Genomic DNA, 20,783 nt, shown 5'->3' with positions numbered 1-20,783 from the left:
TGTTGCAGTTGTATAAGATATTGGTGAGGCCACGCCTGGAGTATTGTGTACTGTTCTGGCTACCTTGTTATAGAAAAGATGTCATTAAGCTGGAAAGAGTCCAATAAAATTTATAGCAAAGCTCCTATGACTCATGGACCTGAGTTATGGGGAGAGCCTGAGCAGGCTAGGTTTTACTCCCTGGAACATCAGAGACTGAGCTGTGGACACAGAGGTGTGTAAAATCATGAAGGGATATAATTAGGAAGAACACACATGATCTTTATCCTAGAGAAGGGGGAATTATTATCTAGAGAGAATGGGTTTTGGGCAAGATGGGAAAGATTTAAAAGGGACCCAAGAGGCAGCCTCCTCATTACAAGTTTTTGTATACCAAATGAGCTGCTAGAGAAGGTAGTTGAGACAGATGCAATAACAACATTTAAGAGACATTTGGACAGACATATAAGTAGAAATGGTTTACACAGAGGAATGCAGGACTAGATTAGATTGGCATTGGTGTCAGTTTGAACACGTTGGACCGAAGGGCCTGTCCCCATCTTATTATTACTCTCTGGCTCTCTGATAAGCAGGCATCTATAATAGTAAATGCCTTTGAGCAGAAAATCCCACGAAAGGTCGTGGATTAAGCCTAGCGTGTCGCAGGTAAAGCCCTCACAACCATTGTGCACATCTAGTAAACACAAAGTACACTGCAGATGCCGTGGTCAAATCAAGACGAACAAAAAAGCTGGATGAACTCAGCAGGTCGGGCAGCATCCGTTGAAAGGAGCAGTCAACGTTTCAGGTTGCTCCTTTCAACGGATGCTGCCTGATCTGCTGAGTTCATCCAGCTTTTTTGTACGCTTAGTGCATATCTACATGAAATGATGACATAGGATAGCAGCATTCATTATTAGAGATGCACACCACCCAGGTCATGCTCTCTTCTCATTGCCGCCATCAGGAAGAAGGTACAAGAGGCTCAGGACTCACATGACTAGGTTAAAGAACAGTTCCTACCCTCAAACATCAGGCTTTTGAATAAAAGGAGATAACTACAGTCACTTGCCCCATTATTGAGGTGTTTGCCACAACATATAGGCATCCGTTGGTCTTGAGAGACCATGGATTTGCGCCTTGGAAGGTTTCCAAGGCACAGGCCTGGGCAGGGTTGTAAGGGAGACCAGCAGTTGCCCAAGCTGCAAGCCTTCCCCTCTCCACACCACCGATGTTGCCCAAGGGAAGGGCACTAGGACCCAAGCAATTTGGCACCGGTGTCATCACAGAGCAATGTGTCATTAAGTGCCTTGCCCAAGTGCCTCAGCTGAGGCTTGAACCAGTGACCTTCAGATCTCTAGACCGATGCCTTATCCACTAGGCCACGCGCCAACTCGCCTTGTGAGATCACCTAAAGTGGTCATTATCTGATGTTCTTATTACTTATTGCTATTTATTTATATTTGCATGGTTGGTTGTCTTCTGCACTCTGGTTGATCTTTCATTGATCCTGTTATAGTTACTATTCTATAGACTTGCTGAGTATGCCAGCCAAAAAATAAATCTCAGGGTTGTACATGGTGACATATGTACTTTGTACTTTGAACTTTGAAAACAAAATTGAGAGAATGAAAAAGCGTCAAGTGCTATAAGTTAGTTAAATAAAGATAAAGATAAAAAAATAATCTAAGTGAAAATGATTTCTCTTTGTCACTTCTTATGGGTGCAGCCTGACCTGCTGAATATTTCCAAAATAAACCTTCCATCACCTTCCTTCTCAGTTAATTTTTCCATCCCGTCTCACAGTTGTTGTAAAGTTATGGATCAGATACAATATAATCTAATTCAGGACCATTGTGTCCAGCGGCAGGGCAAGAGGTTAAATGCAGCCACTCCATTCTGATATGTTGATGCCAACATGCACAAGTCTTAATTGAGCTGACCTCCGAGGTCGACATTACCCCAACAAAAGGTCAATATTAAATCAGGAACAAGCTGAACTCAAAGAAGAGACACAAGAGACAGTAGATGCTGGAATCTAAAGCACCTGTAGATGTGAACTTCCCACTATTCAGGACATTCACAAAGACAGGTGTACAGGATTATTGGGGACACCAGTCACCTCGACCACAAACTGTTCCAGCTGCTAACATCTGCGATACAATACCACAGCATAAAAGCCAGGACAGACAGGCTCCAGGACAGCTTCTTCCAGCAGACCATCAGACTGATTAATTCATGCTGATACAATTGTATTTCTATGTTAAATTGACTGTCCTGTTATACATACTATTTATTACAAATTACTATAAATTGCACATTTAGATGGAAATGTAACATAAAGATTTTTACTCATGTATATGAAGGATGTAAGTAATAAAGTCTACTCGATTCAAACAGAAACAAACTGCTGCAGGAACTCAGTGTAAGTCAGCATTTGTGGGGGGGGGGTGGTAACAGACTGTTGAGATTTTGGGTTGAGACCCTTTGAGACAAGATAATCTCACATGCACAATATCCAGCAAGCTTATTTCCTTCATAATATTCACTTAACTTAAACATCAATTAGATTTGTTTCCTGGAGATTATTTTAAAATTCAAAATAAGCTTTATGTACAATAAAATTATACAAGATAGTAAACAGTTTAAGGAATGACATGGCATTGTTGGATAGGATATGAGTTATTGCTTTATCTACAACTGCTCGGTCCTTCCTGAGTTGTTGAAGGTCAGTCATGTTGCTGTTGTCAGTGAGAACAGTTTATACCTGTCCTCTTCAGGAAGTACTGTGTATACTTGGGATGGAGCTTGGATTACACACCTATTCAGGAATCTCCTATCTGATCCTTTAAGTTATATTTAATTAAAAAATAGTTTAACATGTTAAATATAGTACTAGCAGATTGGGAAGAGGGGTGTTACCAGTTTTTCACATGTCACACCCTCTTAATTTCTGGGTGGCAATGTTATATTCACAGTGTTCGGCAAACAGTTAAGGTAATTTGGTGTGTTCCTGCCGACGAGCAGGACATTGAGCTGCTTCTCCGGGCGCTTGGACCACCAGAGAGCGGGGCGAGTTCTGCTAGCGCCCCAGGTGAAAGTAAGGCGATTTCGCAAGTCTGAATCTTTCCTGACAGCGAGTGGGGTGTGGTCTGGAAGACGCGTTTAAAGAGCCAAACGCGTGAGGTCTCCGGCTGCTGGCTTGGCAGGTGACGATGGCTGCGGAACCCAAGATCGAGCTGTTCATTAAGGTAAGGTTGTCAGTGCTTGCAGCTCACTTCCGCGGCGCGGTAATTAACTCCTATTCAAACAGGTCCGTGACATAATTGAGAAACTTTTGGAAAAAGCGTCATCAGAACATTCCGAACTACTTCTAGTCTGAGATTTTATTTGACATCTCGAAGAGGAATATGCTTCACCTTAAACGTCAAATGTCAAGTCTACGAGATGAACCAAACGTTCTGATTGTCCAATCTTTTAGTTTTCTGTAATAGACGTGTTTAATTTGATCGTTTCTCATTCACGCCCTTATTTTCTGTCCCACCCGAGGTTAAACAGCTTCTGTTTGTCTAAGTATCCACAGTCAGTCGTCACCTATATCAAAGTATAAGCCCTTGACTTTATTCCTTTTAAACGATCCCCGTGGGGTTTTTACAGAAACTCCTTTTGGGCTCGCGTTTATTTCGTGGGTGCCAGTTTCGCATTGACAGGTGCCACTCTGGTTTTAAATTATTGTGACTCGGCAACTAAATATTAAAGTTAACGTACACTTAGTGACCCCTTTTATCTGGTACACCTGCACACGAGCTTGTTAATAGCTAATAGGCAAATCATGTGACAGTAACTCAATGTATAAAAACAGACAGGCACGGTCAAGGTGCCCAGTTGCTGTTCAGATCAGGCATCGGAACGGGGAAGAAATGTGATTTTGATCATGGAATGATTGTTGGTGCCAGTCAGGCTGGATTGAGTATCTCAAAAATGTTTGATCTCCTGGGATTTTCACGCACAACGATCTCCAGTTTACAGCGAATGGTGCCAGAAGCAAAACGACATCCAGTGGGGGACAGTTCTGTGGGCGAAAGCGCCTTGTCGATGAGAGTGGTCAGACTATTTGAAGCTGACAGGAAGGCGACAGTAACTCGAATAACTAGGCGTTACAGCAGCGGTGTGCGGAAGAGCATCTCTGAACACATGGTCTGCAGCAGCAGAAGGACAGGAACATGCACACAGTGGCCACTTTATTAGGTGGAGGAGGCATCTGATAATATGGCCACCGAGTGTATTTGGAACTGTTCCCAAGCACTTTCTAAATCAGTCCAGTAAAATATCCTTATTTGCAGTGCATATTTACTCCTTATCATAATTACTTGGACGATTTCTGCCAGGGCAAACACGATTCACCTTTGTTTTAATGATTTGCTCACTTTATCGAGGTTTCGGCTCGTTTTGATATCCTGAGTGGTACAAGTCATCTACAGTTCCAAGTTTGTGGACCTTAGGTGATATTCTTGCACATAACAATTAAATCGGGGATTGATATTCAAAGGGGCAGCACCAATGAAACGTAACTGAGTCAATCTATTTTGATCATTGACCCGAAATATGAAATATTTTGATCCCATCACAGATGCTATGTGAACTCTGAATTATTTCCAGCTACTTCTGTTTCATCCTACCACCATTCACAGTGTTAGTCTTCAAATTTAAATAGCATCATACTAACTAAAGAATGACTAGAATTTAAAAAGGCAATAGAAATATGATTGATACGGCGCCCAGGATAAGACTGATGTGGGTGTGTGTTACAGAAGAATGTTTGGTAAAGTAAAGAAAGCTTCTATGGTTATAGTATTGGACCGCTAAGTATGCATAGCTATTTACATGGGTCATTAACTTTATGAATGATATTTAGAAAGAGCACCATCTATTTGGCTCCTGACTATCAGTATGATCTTTTCTAAATTCTTGCTGTTTTTTCTCTAACAAATTAATGTTCATATTATTATAAGTTTATTGAGAGACACTTACTGATACATGAGGTATTCTTTCAGGCCATGCGGTTTACAATATGGACATTGCACGCCTTAGTGTTGCATGTTGTCATTGGAAAGGAACAGTGCAATTTCATTCCTGTGTACCTATGGTACAATTATGAAAACAAGCAACTGAGATTGAGGGAGGGCAAATTTATTTTCCACAAATGTGATCAGAAATTATAATAGAACCAGATGGCATAAATGCAGCACAGAATTATGATTTTAAGCAATAGAGGAGCCATCCTAGTTGGAATAATAACAGGAGACTATGATTTGGAAGTTTGGCTCACTGCCAAGCTTAGCAAGATGTTTGCAGACGTTTCCGCTCCAATCAAGACACCATCATCAGTGCACAGTTGAGGATGTTGTCTCAGAATGCTGGCTTATATACTCCTCCGGGTCTGAATGGATATTGATTAGAGGTTGTGATCTGGTTGGTTGGTATAAAGCACTGAACAATTCAGTAGTAGGAGTTTCTGACTGGCCAGCTCCAAGGGAGGTCCATTGGAAGTGTTTGCTTCACTGTCCAGATTCCAAGATTACTGGCGAATCATTAATTGTTGATGCCATTGTATGGCTTTTCTGCATAAGGCTTCATATACTGGATTTATGTCAATGTGTTTCTTGATGGGTCCTTCTGTAGGGAACCACGCTTCTAAAAATTCTCATTCTTTTCTTGTTCTTGCTTGAGTCAACACTCTGGCTGTTGTTCAGTTGAAGTGGTGTCCTCCTTCGTCTGCAAACATTTTGCCAAGCTCGGTGGTTAACCAAACTTCCAAATTGCCAACCTAAGCTACAAATATATTGCAATATTTCAAAGGTGGAAACCATGTATTTTCCATTAATTCCAAGCACCTGATCTACTGCACTATTCCAGTGTTCCGTTTCTGTTGTCCATAAGCAGATGCAACTGACTGGCACAATCCAGGATGGCAGAATGTGTGCTGAAGGATACATTGAATCCAGCGTACCCATCACGAAGGCTTTATGGGGATGCTCCAGTCTCTGATCCTTTTACAACTGGATACTGAGGGGCTGGCCATATGTAACAGCTCAGAGAGGCACTATTCGATAAGAAAACATGACTAGCTTTGAAAGGAAATGCATTAAATTGATGGTAAAATGAACATAAAGGAAGGCTGCGGCTGCTGAGCAAGTTTCCTGGTGGTGTGGATCAAGGGCTGAAACCCGTTGACCAGTGCTGCTGGGACACAAGCCAGGGCCTGATCAACCGTGGCTGGGTCACCCGGGCGAGAGCGTCTTGTGTTGAAGGACCTGAAACACGCAGTGATGTCAGGTTACGTCACTGAAGGTGTGTCACAGCACATCCTAGGATGTATCTCAGCCTGCTGATTTGTATTTTAAACAGGAGATTCTGCAGATGCTGGAAATCCAGAGCAACGCACACAAAAATTGCTAGAGACACTTAGCAGGTTAGACAGCATCTATGGAAATAAATAAACAGTTGACAATTCAGGCTGAGACCATTCCTCAGAATCAGAAAAGAAGGAGGAAGACCCCTGAATAAAAAGGTGGGGTGGGGGGGAAAGGAGGACTAGTTAGAAGGTAATAGGTGAAACCAGGTGAGCAGGAAAGGTAAAGGGCTTGGAGATGAAGGAATTGATAGGAAAAGAGAGTGGACCATGGCAGAAAGGGAAGAAGGAGGGACACCAGGGGGAGGTGATAGGCAAGTGAGGAGAAGAGGTAAGAGGCTAGAGTGGTAAATAGAAGAGAGAAGGGGAGAGAGAGAAAATTACCGGAAGGAGAAATCGATGTTCATGCCATTAAGTTGGAGACTACCTAGATGGAATATGAGGTGTTGCTCTTCCCTGAGAGCATAGCCTCATTAGAACAAAAGAGTATTGATGAGTTGGAACGGGAATGGGGATAGGAATTAAAATGTTTCACCACCGCTGAATTCTGCTTTTGGCAAATGGAACAGAGGCACTCAGCAAAGTGGTCCCTTTATTTATGCCAGGTCCAATGTAGAGGAGGAGCACCAGATTCAATAGACGACCTGAATAGATGAAGCATTGCCTCACCTGAAAGGACTGTTTCTGGCCCTGAATGGAGGACAGGGAGGAGGTGAATGGGCGGGTGGAGTATTTCTGTTGCTTTCGGAGGTATGTGCCAGGAGGGAGATAAGTGGGAAGGGATGAATGGTCAAGGGAAAAATGAAGGGAGCCCTGTGGAAAGCGGAGAGTGGGGAGAAGGTAAAGATGTGTTTGGTGGTAGGATCCCATTGAAGATGAGAGAAGTTGCTACCTACAATGAAACTACCACCAAGCACATCTATTCCACACTCTGGCCTTCTACCTCTTCTCATGCCTATGATCTCCCCCTGATGCCTCTCATATTTCCTTTTCTCCCATTGTCCACTCTCCTCTCCTATCAGATTCCTTCATCTCTAGCCTTTTATGTACCTCACCCACCTGGCTTCATCTAATACCTTCTAGCTAATCCTCATTCCCCTCCCCTGACCTTTTTATTCTAGCATCTTCCCCCTTTCTTTATGGTCTCAGCCCAAAACAACATCAAGTGTCTATTCATTTCCAAAAATGCTGTCTGATCTGCTGAGTTCCTTCAGCAATTTTTATTCTGTGTGTGCTGCCCTGATTGTATTTACTGCGTATACACTGAATTAAAAATATGTTTAAAATAAAAAAGTACTGATGCTGCAACCCTAACCCAGCTGTGGAACTGGTCCCAAAGAAAAGGATGTGATGGAGAAGCTGGAAGGCTGGAGAAACAAAATCAGGTTCATCATTGACTTGTCATGAAGTTTCTTGTTTTCCTGGAAAACTTCAGTGGAAAACTAAAAATTCCTTTAAGTTATAAAATAAATATGTAGTGCACAATGTTTACAGTGAGGTAGTGTTCATGGACCTTTCGGATATCTGATGGTGGAGGGGAAGAAGCTGTTCTTAAAACATTGAGTATGGGTCTTCAGGCTCCTGTACCTCCTCCCCCATGGTCATAAAGCAAAGGCAGTTTCCTGGATGGCGAGGGCCTTTAATATGAATGCCACCTCCTGAAAGTGCTGAGAGCAGGCAGGACTAGTCCCTGGGAAACTTTGCTCACTTACCCTCCATGGCTGCAGCTTGCAGTCTTCAGACAAGAGAGGCAGTCAAAGGCCTGGTTTGTTCAGTAATGGGTCTAGTGGAGTACACAGAAGCTGTCGGCTTAACCAATCAGTGCCTGTACCTCCAACTGGATCCACCGAAAAACAGCATGGATGCACATGCTCGAACACACATTCACTTAAATATACACAAAAACACTGAAATCTATACACATAAGTGCACTGAATGGAACATATCCACATACCGATACGTTCAATGAATTTCCACCATTGGTTTTGATTTCAGTTCCTTCAAAGACCTATCCATTCTCTTTGAATCCTGTACTGCCGTTTCTAGCTAAAGTTACACACAAAAAAATGCTGCAGAGACTCAGCAGGTCAGGCAGCATGTATGGAGAAGAATAAGTATTTAATATTTCAGGCTGTGACCCCTCATCGGGACTAAGTAGGAAGAGGGAGAGAGCCAGTGTAAGATGGAGAGAGAAGGGGAAGGAGTACTTGCTGGCAGGTGGTGGGAGGTGCTGCTCTACCCTGTATCATTTATTACTTACTGCCCGTTATGCGGCCGGTATTTGGGACGGCAATGAAGGTTCTCCCTCTCTGTCAATCCATACTATCACACACTGATATAGGATTCTTCATTGCTGTTACCATAACAATTTTTTTTTGACCAGTCAGGGCTGTGGTCTTGAGCTGAACCCCTGAACCTGGTGGGCCGGTGGACCACTCTCAGTCTGACCTCTACCCTTTGACCTGTTTGGCATGGGTGACCCCACCAAGAGCCAAAAACACAAAGCCCTGACTCTAGCCAGAATCATTGAGACCCATAAGCCTCCAAACCCCATGACAAGACTGTGGCTCTCTTGGTGGAGTCCTTTTTTAACTTTTGGTCTATTGGCTTTTACCTGTGATCATCATCAGCTATGGGTATTTTCCCTCACTAGTCATATATGGAGGCCAGATTGGGAATCTGACTGCTAATGATTTCAGATACTGTGACCATGTTACAAGCCTTTCCATGTTTTTCTAATAGTGCTTGATTTAATCTGAAGCTATTGCAAAGTGACTTTGTTTGACCTATCATCATACCTGGTTTGTCCTTGAGTAATCTTAATTTAATTACCTGTCTCTAGAGAATCTTGGAACCATGTCGCTTAATTATTTATTTATGTTCCTTTCTCTGACTTTCTTCCTCTCCCTTCCAGCCAGCCAGCCCATCCACCCTCTCTCCCTCCTTTCATGCCACCCAGCAATCCCCTGGTTTAATCCTAGCTTTGTCACAGGGCAATTTACAATGTTCATTTGATCTACCAACCAGTATGTTTTTGGACTGTGGGAGGAAGCTGGAGCACCTGGAGGAAGCCTATGCAGTCACAGGGAGAATGTACAAACTCCTTACAGGCAGCAGTGGAATTGAACTGGGGTCACTGGTCTCATTGGTAAATCATTGTGCTAACCAATATACTACTGTGCCATCGTGATCATGTGAATTGATAATCACAGCTACCAATTTCAGGTTTTTATTGAAACTTTGTTAAATATTAATTTGGTAGCATCACAAAGAACATTTAATTCCAATGGCGTGCTTTCTTGCCAAGATTTCGCACTTAAGTAAACACAAATAAATTTTTTTTTCAGGAGAGCAGGTAAGTTTTGGAAGAAATTCACCATGAAACTAATAGCTAAAGATCCAATATAGTCATAGCACAGGCTTCTGCAGATGTTGGAAAACTTCAGCAACATACTCAAAATATTGGATCACTGAAGGGTCTCTGCTTGAAACATTAACTGTTTATTCCCCTCCAGAGATGCTACTTGTTGAGTTCATCCAATGCTTTTTTGTGTGTTGTTTAAAAGTCCAGTTGCTTTCACTATCCATCAACATTTTATAAACTTCACTTAAAATAAACAGAAAAATAGTACCTGTAGTGAAAACAGATACCATTTGTTGCTTGCTTTAGCCCTCCGCTTTCTTTCAGCTCTGCTGAATCTGAATGAATCTGCAACTTTTCGAAGTTAACTAGCATTTTTGAGACTTCACAATGTAGATGAGTGATAGTGGATAGTACTACTGTAGGGAGATTGCTGTAGGATGTTCCATATGACTTTATGTCTTGTCTTGTCCATACTGCACCAACTGCCACCACTGGGCTATAAACGTGCAGGAGCAGTGTGTGGTTCATTGCATTAACCACTTGGCCATGTGCCAACTGTGATAGGATGTTGCAGTGTGGCGACCCTCAGTGTCTTCTCTGAGACTTACCTGTTGAAACCAAAAGGAGTAGAGATGAAGCCATGTGAATTTTGAGAAAAGAAGATGAGCCAAACTATTTGGGACAATAACTAATTGAGTAGTATCATTTCTCAGTATCACTAGTGGGGCTTGATTTCAGTAATAGTGATTTTTAAGAGGAAGACTCTTTCAAGTTCAAAGCAAATTTTCTTACTGAAGTACAAGTATGTCACCATATACAACCCTGAGATTCATTTTCTGGTGGGCATACTCAACAGCTCAATAGAATGGTAACTATAACAGAATCAATGAAAGACTATCCAACTAGGACGTTTCATCAAAGTGCAGAAGACAACAAACTGTGCAAATGCAAATATAAATAAACAAGCAATAAATATTGAGAACATCAGATGAAGAGCCCTTGGAAGTGAGGAATAGGAGCTGATTTACCAGCAGACATATAGTCCTCCCTGTCAGTGCTGCTGGCATTTTAGTTGATCGTTCTGTATTGAGCATGGGATATGGTTATGACTGACAGTAATTAAAATAAAACCTGCAAGTGATTCCATTTTTAACACAGACCTGAGGGCCACAACTTATTTTCTTGAATTTACGACACAAATGAATTGAGCCCATTGATCTTTGTCTGTGCTAAAGGTGGTTGTCTACGCAAGTAAACCTGTCAGTATCTAGCCATTTGTTCCTCACTCTTCTTGTCAAGAGTTCCTTTTAAATGCATTTCTGCTGTTTGTCTTAACAATGTATTGATATAACTTGCATAGTTTCCAGCCAATGTTTTTATTTTGCTGAACGACTTTTGAAGTTTTGGTTTTCTTGTTCACTGGAACTCATTTACATCTATCTATCAAATTCTTAGAACAGTCTTCCACCTGTATAGTTCACTTAGATTAGATCAGACTCAACTTTATTGTCATTGTGCCGAGTACAGATACAAAGCCAATGAAGTGCACTTAGTATCTAACCAGAAGTGCAAAAGAATAGTGTTATATACAAAATAATTGCAAATAAAAATTAAGTACTACAGCATACAGATATAAAAGTACTGAGACAGTACAATATGGGTGCAATATTGTTTGGCGCTGTGATGCGAGGTTCAGCAGGGTCACAGCCTCAGGGAAGAAGCTCTTCCTGAGCCTGCTGGTGCGGGATGAGAGGCTCCTGTATCGCCTACCAGATGGGAGGAGAGTAAATAGTCTATGGTTAGGGTGAGATGCATCCTTGATAATGCTTTTCGCCCTGCCCAGGCAGTGTTTATGGTAGATGTTCTCAGTGGTGGGCAATTGGGTGCTGATGATCCACTGGGCAGTTTTCACCGTTGGAGTGCTTTGCGGTCCGATAAGGGACAATTGCCATACCACACTGAGATGCAGTTGGTGAGTATGCTCTCAATGGAACAGCGGTAAAAGTCCGTCAGTATCCTGGGACAGAGGTGAGCTTTCTTGATGCTCCACATGAAATAAAGGCGCTGTTGCACCTTTTTGATCAGGATGGAGGAGTTCAGAGACCAGGTGAGATCATTGGAAATGTGGACACCAAGGAATTTGAAGCTTGATACATGCTCCACTGCAGCTCCATTGATGTAAATGGGGACATGAGTGTGTCTCCTAGCATGCCTGAAGTCCACAATGATCTCCTTGGTCTTCTGGCTGTTAAGGTCCAGGTTGTTATCGGCACACCATGCAGCCAGGTGCTGGACCTTGTCCCTGTAGGAAGTCTCATTATCCTCTCTGATCAGGCCAATCACCGTGGTATCATCTGCAAACTTAATTATGGAGTTAGAACCATGTACAGGAACGTAGTCATAGGTGAAAAGGGAGTACAGAAGAGGGCTCAGCACACAGCCTTGAGGCACGCCGATATTCAGGGTGAGGATGGAGGAGGAAAGGTTGTCTAACTTAACAGATTGGGATCTGTTAGTCAGAAAGTCCAAGGTCCAATTGCAGAGGGATGAGCCAATACCAAGCTGGTGAAGTTTGGCGATCAGCTTGGAGGGGATCACGGTATTGAATGCTGAACTAAAGTCAATGAACAGCATTCTGACGTAAGAGTTGGGGCTGTCCAGGTGGGTCAGGACAGAGCGAAGTGCCGTGGAGATGGTGTCCTCTGTTGATCTGTTGGTGCGGTAGGCAAATTAATGGGGGTCCAAGGTAGTGGGTGGACAGGATTTCAGATGTGATAGATCCAGCCCTCAAACGCACATCCTTCAGCTGTTCTTGTTCAGAGCAGACAATTGTAGGCAAGTATATCTAACTAGGTGCAGCTGACACCAGAGTAGTTCTTTTAGTCTTGTAGATTTGGATGATTTTAAATATGCACTCTTATGTTTGCTCTAAGCTACTTTATATTTTCTACTTAAAATAAATGCAAGAATGAAAAGCATTCCAGAATACAGATGCATACCTAATGAAGTGTTCAAGTATGACCTGGATTCTTTAAAGAACTTCAGTAAAATTTATTGAATACATTTTTTGGGCTCTGATATTTGCAGGGTTTTGATCATTTAAATGGGAAAAAAATAATTGACTATAACTTGATACCATCGAAGTGTCTGCTGTATGGATGCAATTGTGGTTCTAACTTTCAACAGTAGCAGTCTGATAACTAAGCAAACTTGTCCGTTTTCATACTAGCAGACATATTCCAGTAAATAGCTTTTCCTTCACGATTTGTATGAGTACCTACCCTTCTGCCTAAAATTCTGTTTTGTTTATTTTGCTGCATATGTTATTTATGTTAACTTATTTTATAATGTACTGTTAGCTGCTATAAGAAGCTAATTTCTTATTGAGAACTACACTTGGATCACTGTAGCTGGAATATTTAAACCTAGTGAGCTCGAACGGGAGAGTCTGCCATTAGCAACTTTCAGCTTCTCATTGCCTTAGTAAAGCAGCCAATAAAATCAAAGACCCCTCTCCCCTCCCAATGAGCAGAAGATATAGCAGCATCAAGGACAGCTTCCATCCCACTGTTGTTTATTTATTCATTGAGATACAGTGTGGAATAGGCCCTTCAATTTGCTTTGCCCAGCAATCCCCCAACTTAATGCTAACCTAATCATAGGACAATTTACAATGACCAATTAACTTGCCAATGAATACCTCCTTGGACAGTGGGAGGAAACCTACATGGTCATGGGGAGAATGTGCACTCTCTTTACAGGCAGAGGTGGGAATTGAATCCTAGTCACTTGTGCTGTGAAGCGGTGTGCTCACCATTATTGAACAGCCCCAATGTGGTGAACTACATATACCTGTCTGGACACGCCCCCTGCTGACTGCTCCTGTGGCTCCTCCCACAGACCCCTGTATAAAGGTGATTGAGGTCTGAGCCCGGCCTCTCTGTCTCCAGGATGTAGTATGGTGGTCAACCACTGCTTGTTCCTTCTTCCAGTCAATAAAAGCCGATATCTTGCCTTTACGTCTCAGAGTGAGTTATTGATGGTGCATCACCCACTGTAGGATAAGACCTACTCTTGGTCTCACATTGGTTCCATTACATTCCTGACATGCCTTGTAGACAATGGAAAGGCCTTGAGGTATTAGGAAGTGAGTCATTTACCCATATCACAATTTATGTAGCTGCTGACTTGCTATTGTGGCCACAGTATTTATGTGGCTTGCCCACTTGAACTATTGACAAGGAGTCTTCAGCCAGTTGTATTCATTTCTCAACCTATCAATTGACTGCATTCATCCTTGTGACCTAAGTGCAACTTTGTTCCACATTCTATTGTTGTTTTCCCTTGTATTACCCCAATGTACTGTGTGATAAATTTACCTGTATATGAGTGAGGTCACCATCAGTCAGAGTTGACCATGGACATTGTGTCCTAGCTGTCTAGATAGACAAGCTTGAGTAGTACAATATGGAGAGCAAGCTGCAGCCTATGTAGCAAGCTCATCCTCTCCAAGCATCTGATGAGCCCAGAGGAACAGTTTGGCACCAGCAGTGTCACCAGTCAGCATTGAACTCAATGTAGGACTACCTTAGGGACTCCAGCTCTGAATTTTTCCCTTGGGGTTTACTCCTGAAGTCGTCCCCATGAGTGGGTATAGCTGCAAGGAAGCGGAGGTTTGAGATCAGAGTTTACCTTAGATAAGCTGTCAGCATGGCCGATGGGCCCCATCCACCAGTAACTCACCTTTGATCAGTCTTCTGTCAGTAGAAATGGTTCAGCTGAGCTTAGCAGCTAAGCCACACATGAAGGCCAAGAGCTGGACTTGGTTGTCAGAAGCTATTTGAGGCGCACGCTGAGAAGCTTCTTCACAACTGGATTTCCAGCATCTGCACAATCTGTGTTTATTATATATTGCGCTTTTCTAAATACACTGTAGTTAACAGTGAAACATGGCAACATCATAAAACAGTGAGTTTTACTTGAATGTCACCCATTGCATTCCTGCATTAAATGTAAATAAATTTTTCAGAAGTAATTCATTGCTGTAAAGCAATGAGGAATATTTGGGGAATGTGAAAGGCATTACACATTCTGGAAGTGACTTGAATCAAACCCATTCCCATTTCTTAGATGTTTCTTGATAATGACTGTTGCATTATCATTACTCTGCTTCATACACCTATTGTGTATCTGACACGTGCTCTCATTTTTTTTTGCAACATCAGGAATTCATTGTGTTACCTAATTGCCTCATGCCTAGCACATTTGGCCTCTGCATTTTTTAGTTAAATAACAAATTATTGTGGTATTCTTGGTGAGTGTTCCTGACGGAGAAGAATAATCAAAACGACCTGTTGATTTTGTTTTTGGAAGTGATCAGATTTTGTCAGTAACGTGTCTGATGATGAAGACCAATGGGTCTAATAGTGCCCCTTGACCAAACGTTCTTTGCCTTCCACTTTTCCCTTTCACTCAATCCTGCTGGAATGCCAGATAAGTTATCTGGTTTATCCTGAAAGGTGCCAAGCTTCTAGAGAGCAGCAGGTGGAGAGTGTCTATTACACTTCTGGCATTCCTTGTAGATAATCAAAAGGCCTTGAGGTGTTAGAAGGTGAGTCATTCACCACGGGGTATGTAGCATATGACCTGCTGTTGTAACAATGGTATTTAGGTGCTGGTCCACTTGAGCTATTGACAAGTGGTCTTCAGCTGACTTTATTCTGTTTTCACTCCATCCATTGATTGCATATATACTCATTTTTAAAACTTGCCTTTCTATTTTTGTGTGTGTCATAATAAAGCCAGAAGTAGTAAAACAAAACTCCATGAGAGCTGTACCTCTTGAAAAGATGCAGCATCAAAGATTATCAATATTTTACAATATCCAAATGGAAAATCGCACTAGTAAACTTTAAACGTATCTTTTCTGTGCAGGCCAGCGATAACGGTGAGAGCATAGGGAACTGTCCGTTCTCCCAGCGTCTGTTCATGATCCTTTGGTTAAAGAGAGTCAACTTCACCATCAACACAGTAGATGTGAAGAGGTGAGTGCTGTCTTAGGGGACTGACTGTTGATCCAAGAGAGAGGGAAGCATACACAGAGCTGTGGCCATCAGCTGGTTTATTGAGGGAAATCAATAAAGTTCAAAAGTTCATTCTATTATTAAAGTGTGTATTGTTATGTACCCCGTAACTGGGTGTCTTACCAGCAAAGATAGAAAAATCCTTTGGAGTCTGGTACTATTTTCAAAACAGTGTTTATTAGTAAAATATACAAATCAATATCAACAATGCAAATATACAGATAATACACGTTAGCAATACTAAACCTAAAAGTGTGGGTATAATAATAATCAATAATAAACAAGCTCTATCGATGTCTAGGGGATAATGAATTGTCATATGTGAATATAAAGTTCAGTTCAGTTCATACACGCTGAGGTAGTTGTTGGTCGATATGTTGTAATTGTTGGGGAGAGAGAGAGCGATCAAACAGTGACAGCCAGTCAAACCTTCCTTTATGTTCTTGATCTGTCGATGTGTTGTTGTGGCCATTCAGGTACGACCCCTTTGTCCTTTAGCTAGACTGTTCTTCTATGGTGGACTCGTCACCCAGGCAAGGGTGGACACACACACAAGCCCCCACCGGCCTCGCTATAAACACTGTGAGTTCAAATTGACCGATCCTTTGTTCGGTCTCCGATGCCCCACACTTTCTCATGGGTTCCAACACTTAAGCAGTGCTCACTAGTATGTCTCTTGGTGCATCTCCTGGTGTGTCTGAGGGGTGTCTCTCCAGACCTCACTTTTATCCGTACTCACGGGGTCTCAGGTGTCAATCAGTTTTGAATGGCTTAGTCCATCAAACCAGCCCACTCCGGCTGTCCACTGAGGAATTTTAATGAACAGAATGGTACCAAGTATACAGCCCTCTCCGGAGCCGTGAGACTTACAGGAGTCATAATATGTTCTCTCTCGCCCGGTGTTATCTCGCCCTTATCTGAAGCAAATGTTCCAGTCCCAGTATGTTTTTGTTCCATCTCTTTCACTCTCATTAGCAGCCTGGCAACAGTAACGGTTTGTAATTCTCCCAGAGGAGGGGGACATGGGCAACCTTTCACCCTTCTGCCCATCAGAGCTGTTCATCCTTCATAACACCCCCATCCTTCTAGGAATTTTCACCACAGGGGAAAATTAACTAGTACAGCGTTTTGCAGGATTACAGAGTTTAGCAAAAAAAAATACAGAAGTGTTCTTAACTATAAAGCAATACAGATATACCTTCACTTAGCTTCTAGATAAACAGTCAGCGATTACATTGTCACTTCCTTTAATATGTTGTATCTGAATATCAAACTCTTGTAGCATCAGACTCCAATTTAATAATCACCTATGTTTTTTTCTTTTCGTCAGCAAAAAAAACTAAAGGGTTGTGATCTTAGCTTAAAGTTATATTACAAAGTGTGAACCAATACAGGTGTGATTATACTGTAGTACATTACAAAAGTTTGTGCAAATACTAATCTCTATTTTACTTTTAAGCTTAACAGTCAATCTTCCATGGTGTTTTTATCTTTCACATGCTTTGTCAAAATCCCTGAAAACCAGATCCTGTGGCGTTTGTCAACCTTTGCCTCTTTTCCATTTCACTCTCAGTGTGGAATAGGCTTACACATACTCCTTTCATAGGAGTTATCTTATCACCAATGTTTTCCAAACTTAGTCCATTTTCTGAACTTCCACACAATTCTTTATTTTTGAGCAAGTCATTAATTTTATCTTCAGGACCCTTCATTCTATTAGTTTTCAGTTTAACATCTGCAAATGATCCCTCTTTGTCAAAACAACATTTTTGATTCTGTCCCTCCAAATCACCTCCTTGAATAACATCAGCAAGTTGTTTACCTTTAAATTCCAAAACAAACTGTAATTGTTTCACAGGCACCTTGTTGACAAGCCATTGTTCCTTCAGCCTGGTTACTGCTTCTAAAACCAATTCAGACTTTAAATTTTCTTTAATCAATAGTCTAGGAACAATACTTTCCCCTTCAATAATATTCACATCACCAGCCTTCATCTCCTCACTAACTTTTAACACACCTTCTAACACAAACAACTGAGAATTCTCACTCTCCACCGGTACCAAGGTTAACCCTTTCTTCACTGGACCAAGTCCATCTGACCCAAAAGGACTGCATTCCTTTTCAACTAAATCAGATACTTCAGACTTTTCCTGAGTTTCATTACTAGATTCAGCACCATGTGCATCCACATCTTGAACATGCTGAAACGGGACATCTACCTCTTCCAGGCTTTCTATACCAGTCCCTTTTTCAAATTCTAAGTTCCCCTGATTCTCCCAGTTACTCTCTGGGCAACTCCCATCCGGAGTAAACTCAACCCTGCGGGTTAAAACAACTTCATCTGCTAACCCAGCAGACTCCTTCAAGGTAATGGCATCCTTTTCATCTAGGACTGCCCTTATATCATTATCGGGAACACATTTAAAATTTTCAACTTCAAACAGTTCTGTCAAGCCAGACAGATCATCCATGTCCAACCCTGGACTTTCTAACTGCCTTATCTGTTTCTCATCTTTACTCTGTGCCTCCATAAAGTCCCTCCTGGCTAAGGGTAGGTCTACCTCCTCACCTTTACTCTCTTTCACCTCCTAATTCTCTGCTTCACCATCCCCTAACCCCTCTTGGTACAAGGTCGGTAAAAACGTCTCAGCCAAATCAACACTGGACTTATTTAAACTGTCCTCTTTCTCAGCTGCCTTTCTCGACATGCTGCGAGTGGTTGTGCATGTGGGATAGATCTTAGAATCTAGGGGCGGGTCCTCAGCACTCACAGGCTTGCTAGTTAATTTCACTGCTGCACCCACGTCACCACCTGCTAAATCATTACCAAGAAGGACGTCCACGCCGTCTCTCGGTAATTCTGACCGCACCTTTACTTCAACTGGTCCAGATACCAGGTCACAATTTATAATGATCCCATGCAAAGGCACAGCTTCTGTCCCTATTCCTATACCTCTTAAAACTACCTCTCCAGTCTCAGGACCAACATCTAGCACCTTACTTAGGATCAATGACTGATCAGCCCCAGTATCTCTCCAGATTCTCACTGGAACTGGGGTCTCTCCTTCTTTCACAGACACCGTCCCTTCTGAAATAAATTTCTCACGCCCCTCTCATACTCTATCTGCCTTTGCCTTCCTCGTTGATTTACTGATCGACTCAATACACCCTGTAGGGACTGCTGTTTTCCCTTTTCCTGTCTCCTTCTTTGAAGCAAAGCACTTAGATGCAATATGACCAACCTTTCCACAATTATAACAGGTCAAGCCAGGAACCTTCCTGCCAGCCTGCTTGTCCTCCTCCTTACCTTTACCACTAGCTCCCGGCTTATTCTCGACTTTAGCCGATGGACTTTCTTTACCGTCCCTACTGCCTTTCTGGTAACTCTTATTTGAGGAAAACCTTGATTTGTGGGTTAGGGCATATTCATCTGCAAACCCGGCAAATTCCGATATAGACTTATTTGGCTTCTCATTCAGATACATCCTGATATTATACGAAACACAACCTTTAAATTCCTCAATCAGATTTAACTCTCTGAAACGATGGAAATCCTCCTCCACCTTTTCTGTAGCACACCAACGATCCAAGAGCACACCCTTTTCATAGGCAAACTGCATACGTTGATTCCACAGTTTCTTTAAATCTCTGAACTTTTGTCTATATGCCTCAGGTACCAACTCATATGCCCGAAGGATAGCATCTTTTACTTCCTCATAATCCGCAGACTCGTCCATGGACAACGCCGCATATGCCCGTTGAGCCTTCCCTTTTAATGCACTTTGTAACAATGCCACCCACTGATCTCTGGGCCACTTCTGATTCACTGCCACCTTTTCAAAATGCAAGTAGTAACTATCAACATCCGTCTCCTTGAACGGAGGTACTAACCTAAACTCTCTACTAACATTAAACTTCTCCTCTCTTGAGCCTTCCTCTCGGTCTTTTCCCTGTTGCTTTACCCTCTCTATTTCCAGCTCATGTTGCCTCTCTTTCTCTTTCTCCACTGCTTCCAGCTGTTTTAACCTACGTTCACGGTCCCTCTGTTTCTCTTTCTCATTTAGTTGGAGCTCATACTCCCTTTTCTTCTGCTCCGCGTCCAACCTTAATTTTTTCAACTCTAACTGAACCACCCCAACAACTGCTTTCTTTTCAGGGATAAGTTCCAATACCCCTGGCGTGAACACATCCTCAGATATATAATACTGGGCTATGGCCCTCTGTATCTCCCATTTTTTCATTGACGACTTCACCCTCTGTGAGATTTAAACCTTTTGCAACATTCACCAAGTCCATCTTTTTGGCACTCTCTAGCACCTTCAAAGTCGGGTTTTGTATAAATTCATCTCCATCCATCTTTGCTGGTTTCCAGTCTGGCTACCCACGCAACCAGAACAAATAATGGACTTACAGCCCGATTCACTGGCCCCCCAATTTGATATCAAATATCGAGACGAGACCCCAATTTGTTATGTACCCTGTAACTGGGTGTCTTACCAGCAAAGATAGAAAAATCCGTTGGAGTCTGGTACTATTTTCAAAACAGTGTTTATTAGTAAAATATACAAATCAATATCGACAATGCAAATATACAGATAATACACGTTAGCAATACTAAACCTAAAAGTGTGGATATAATAATAATCAATAATAAACAAGCTCTATCGATGTCTAGGGGATAATGAATTGTCATATGTGAATATAAAGTTCAGTTCATACATGCTGAGGTAGTTGTTGGTCGATGTGTTGTAATTGTTGGGGAGAGAGAGAGAGCGATCAAACAGTGACAGCCAGTCAAACCTTCCTTTACGTTCTTGATCCGTCGTTGTTGTGGCCATTCAGGTATGACCCCTCTGTCCTTTAGCTAGACTGTTCTTCTGTGGTGGACTCGTCACCCAGGCAAGGGTGGACACACACACAAGCCCCCACCAGCCTCGCTATAAAC

General features: G+C 42.2%; 1 protein-coding gene across 1 annotated transcript in view; it reads left to right on the top strand.

Moving 5' to 3' along the window:
• The first annotated feature begins 3,131 nt into the window (after positions 1-3,131).
• The window catches only part of LOC132407576 (chloride intracellular channel protein 4-like), a 37,240-nt gene continuing 19,588 nt past the window's right edge, over positions 3,132-20,783 (top strand). The window contains exons 1-2 of the mRNA XM_059994304.1: positions 3,132-3,230; positions 15,690-15,799. Coding sequence (XP_059850287.1) covers positions 3,195-3,230; positions 15,690-15,799 — 146 coding nt within the window. The 5' untranslated portion in view covers positions 3,132-3,194. The remainder of the gene's footprint in view (positions 3,231-15,689; positions 15,800-20,783) is intronic.

This window comes from Hypanus sabinus, chromosome 18 (assembly GCF_030144855.1).
Source record: "Hypanus sabinus isolate sHypSab1 chromosome 18, sHypSab1.hap1, whole genome shotgun sequence".
Classification (NCBI taxonomy): domain Eukaryota; kingdom Metazoa; phylum Chordata; class Chondrichthyes; order Myliobatiformes; family Dasyatidae; genus Hypanus; species Hypanus sabinus.
The sequence above is the reverse complement of the archived record's forward strand: the minus strand, read 5'-3'. Positions and strand labels throughout refer to the sequence as shown.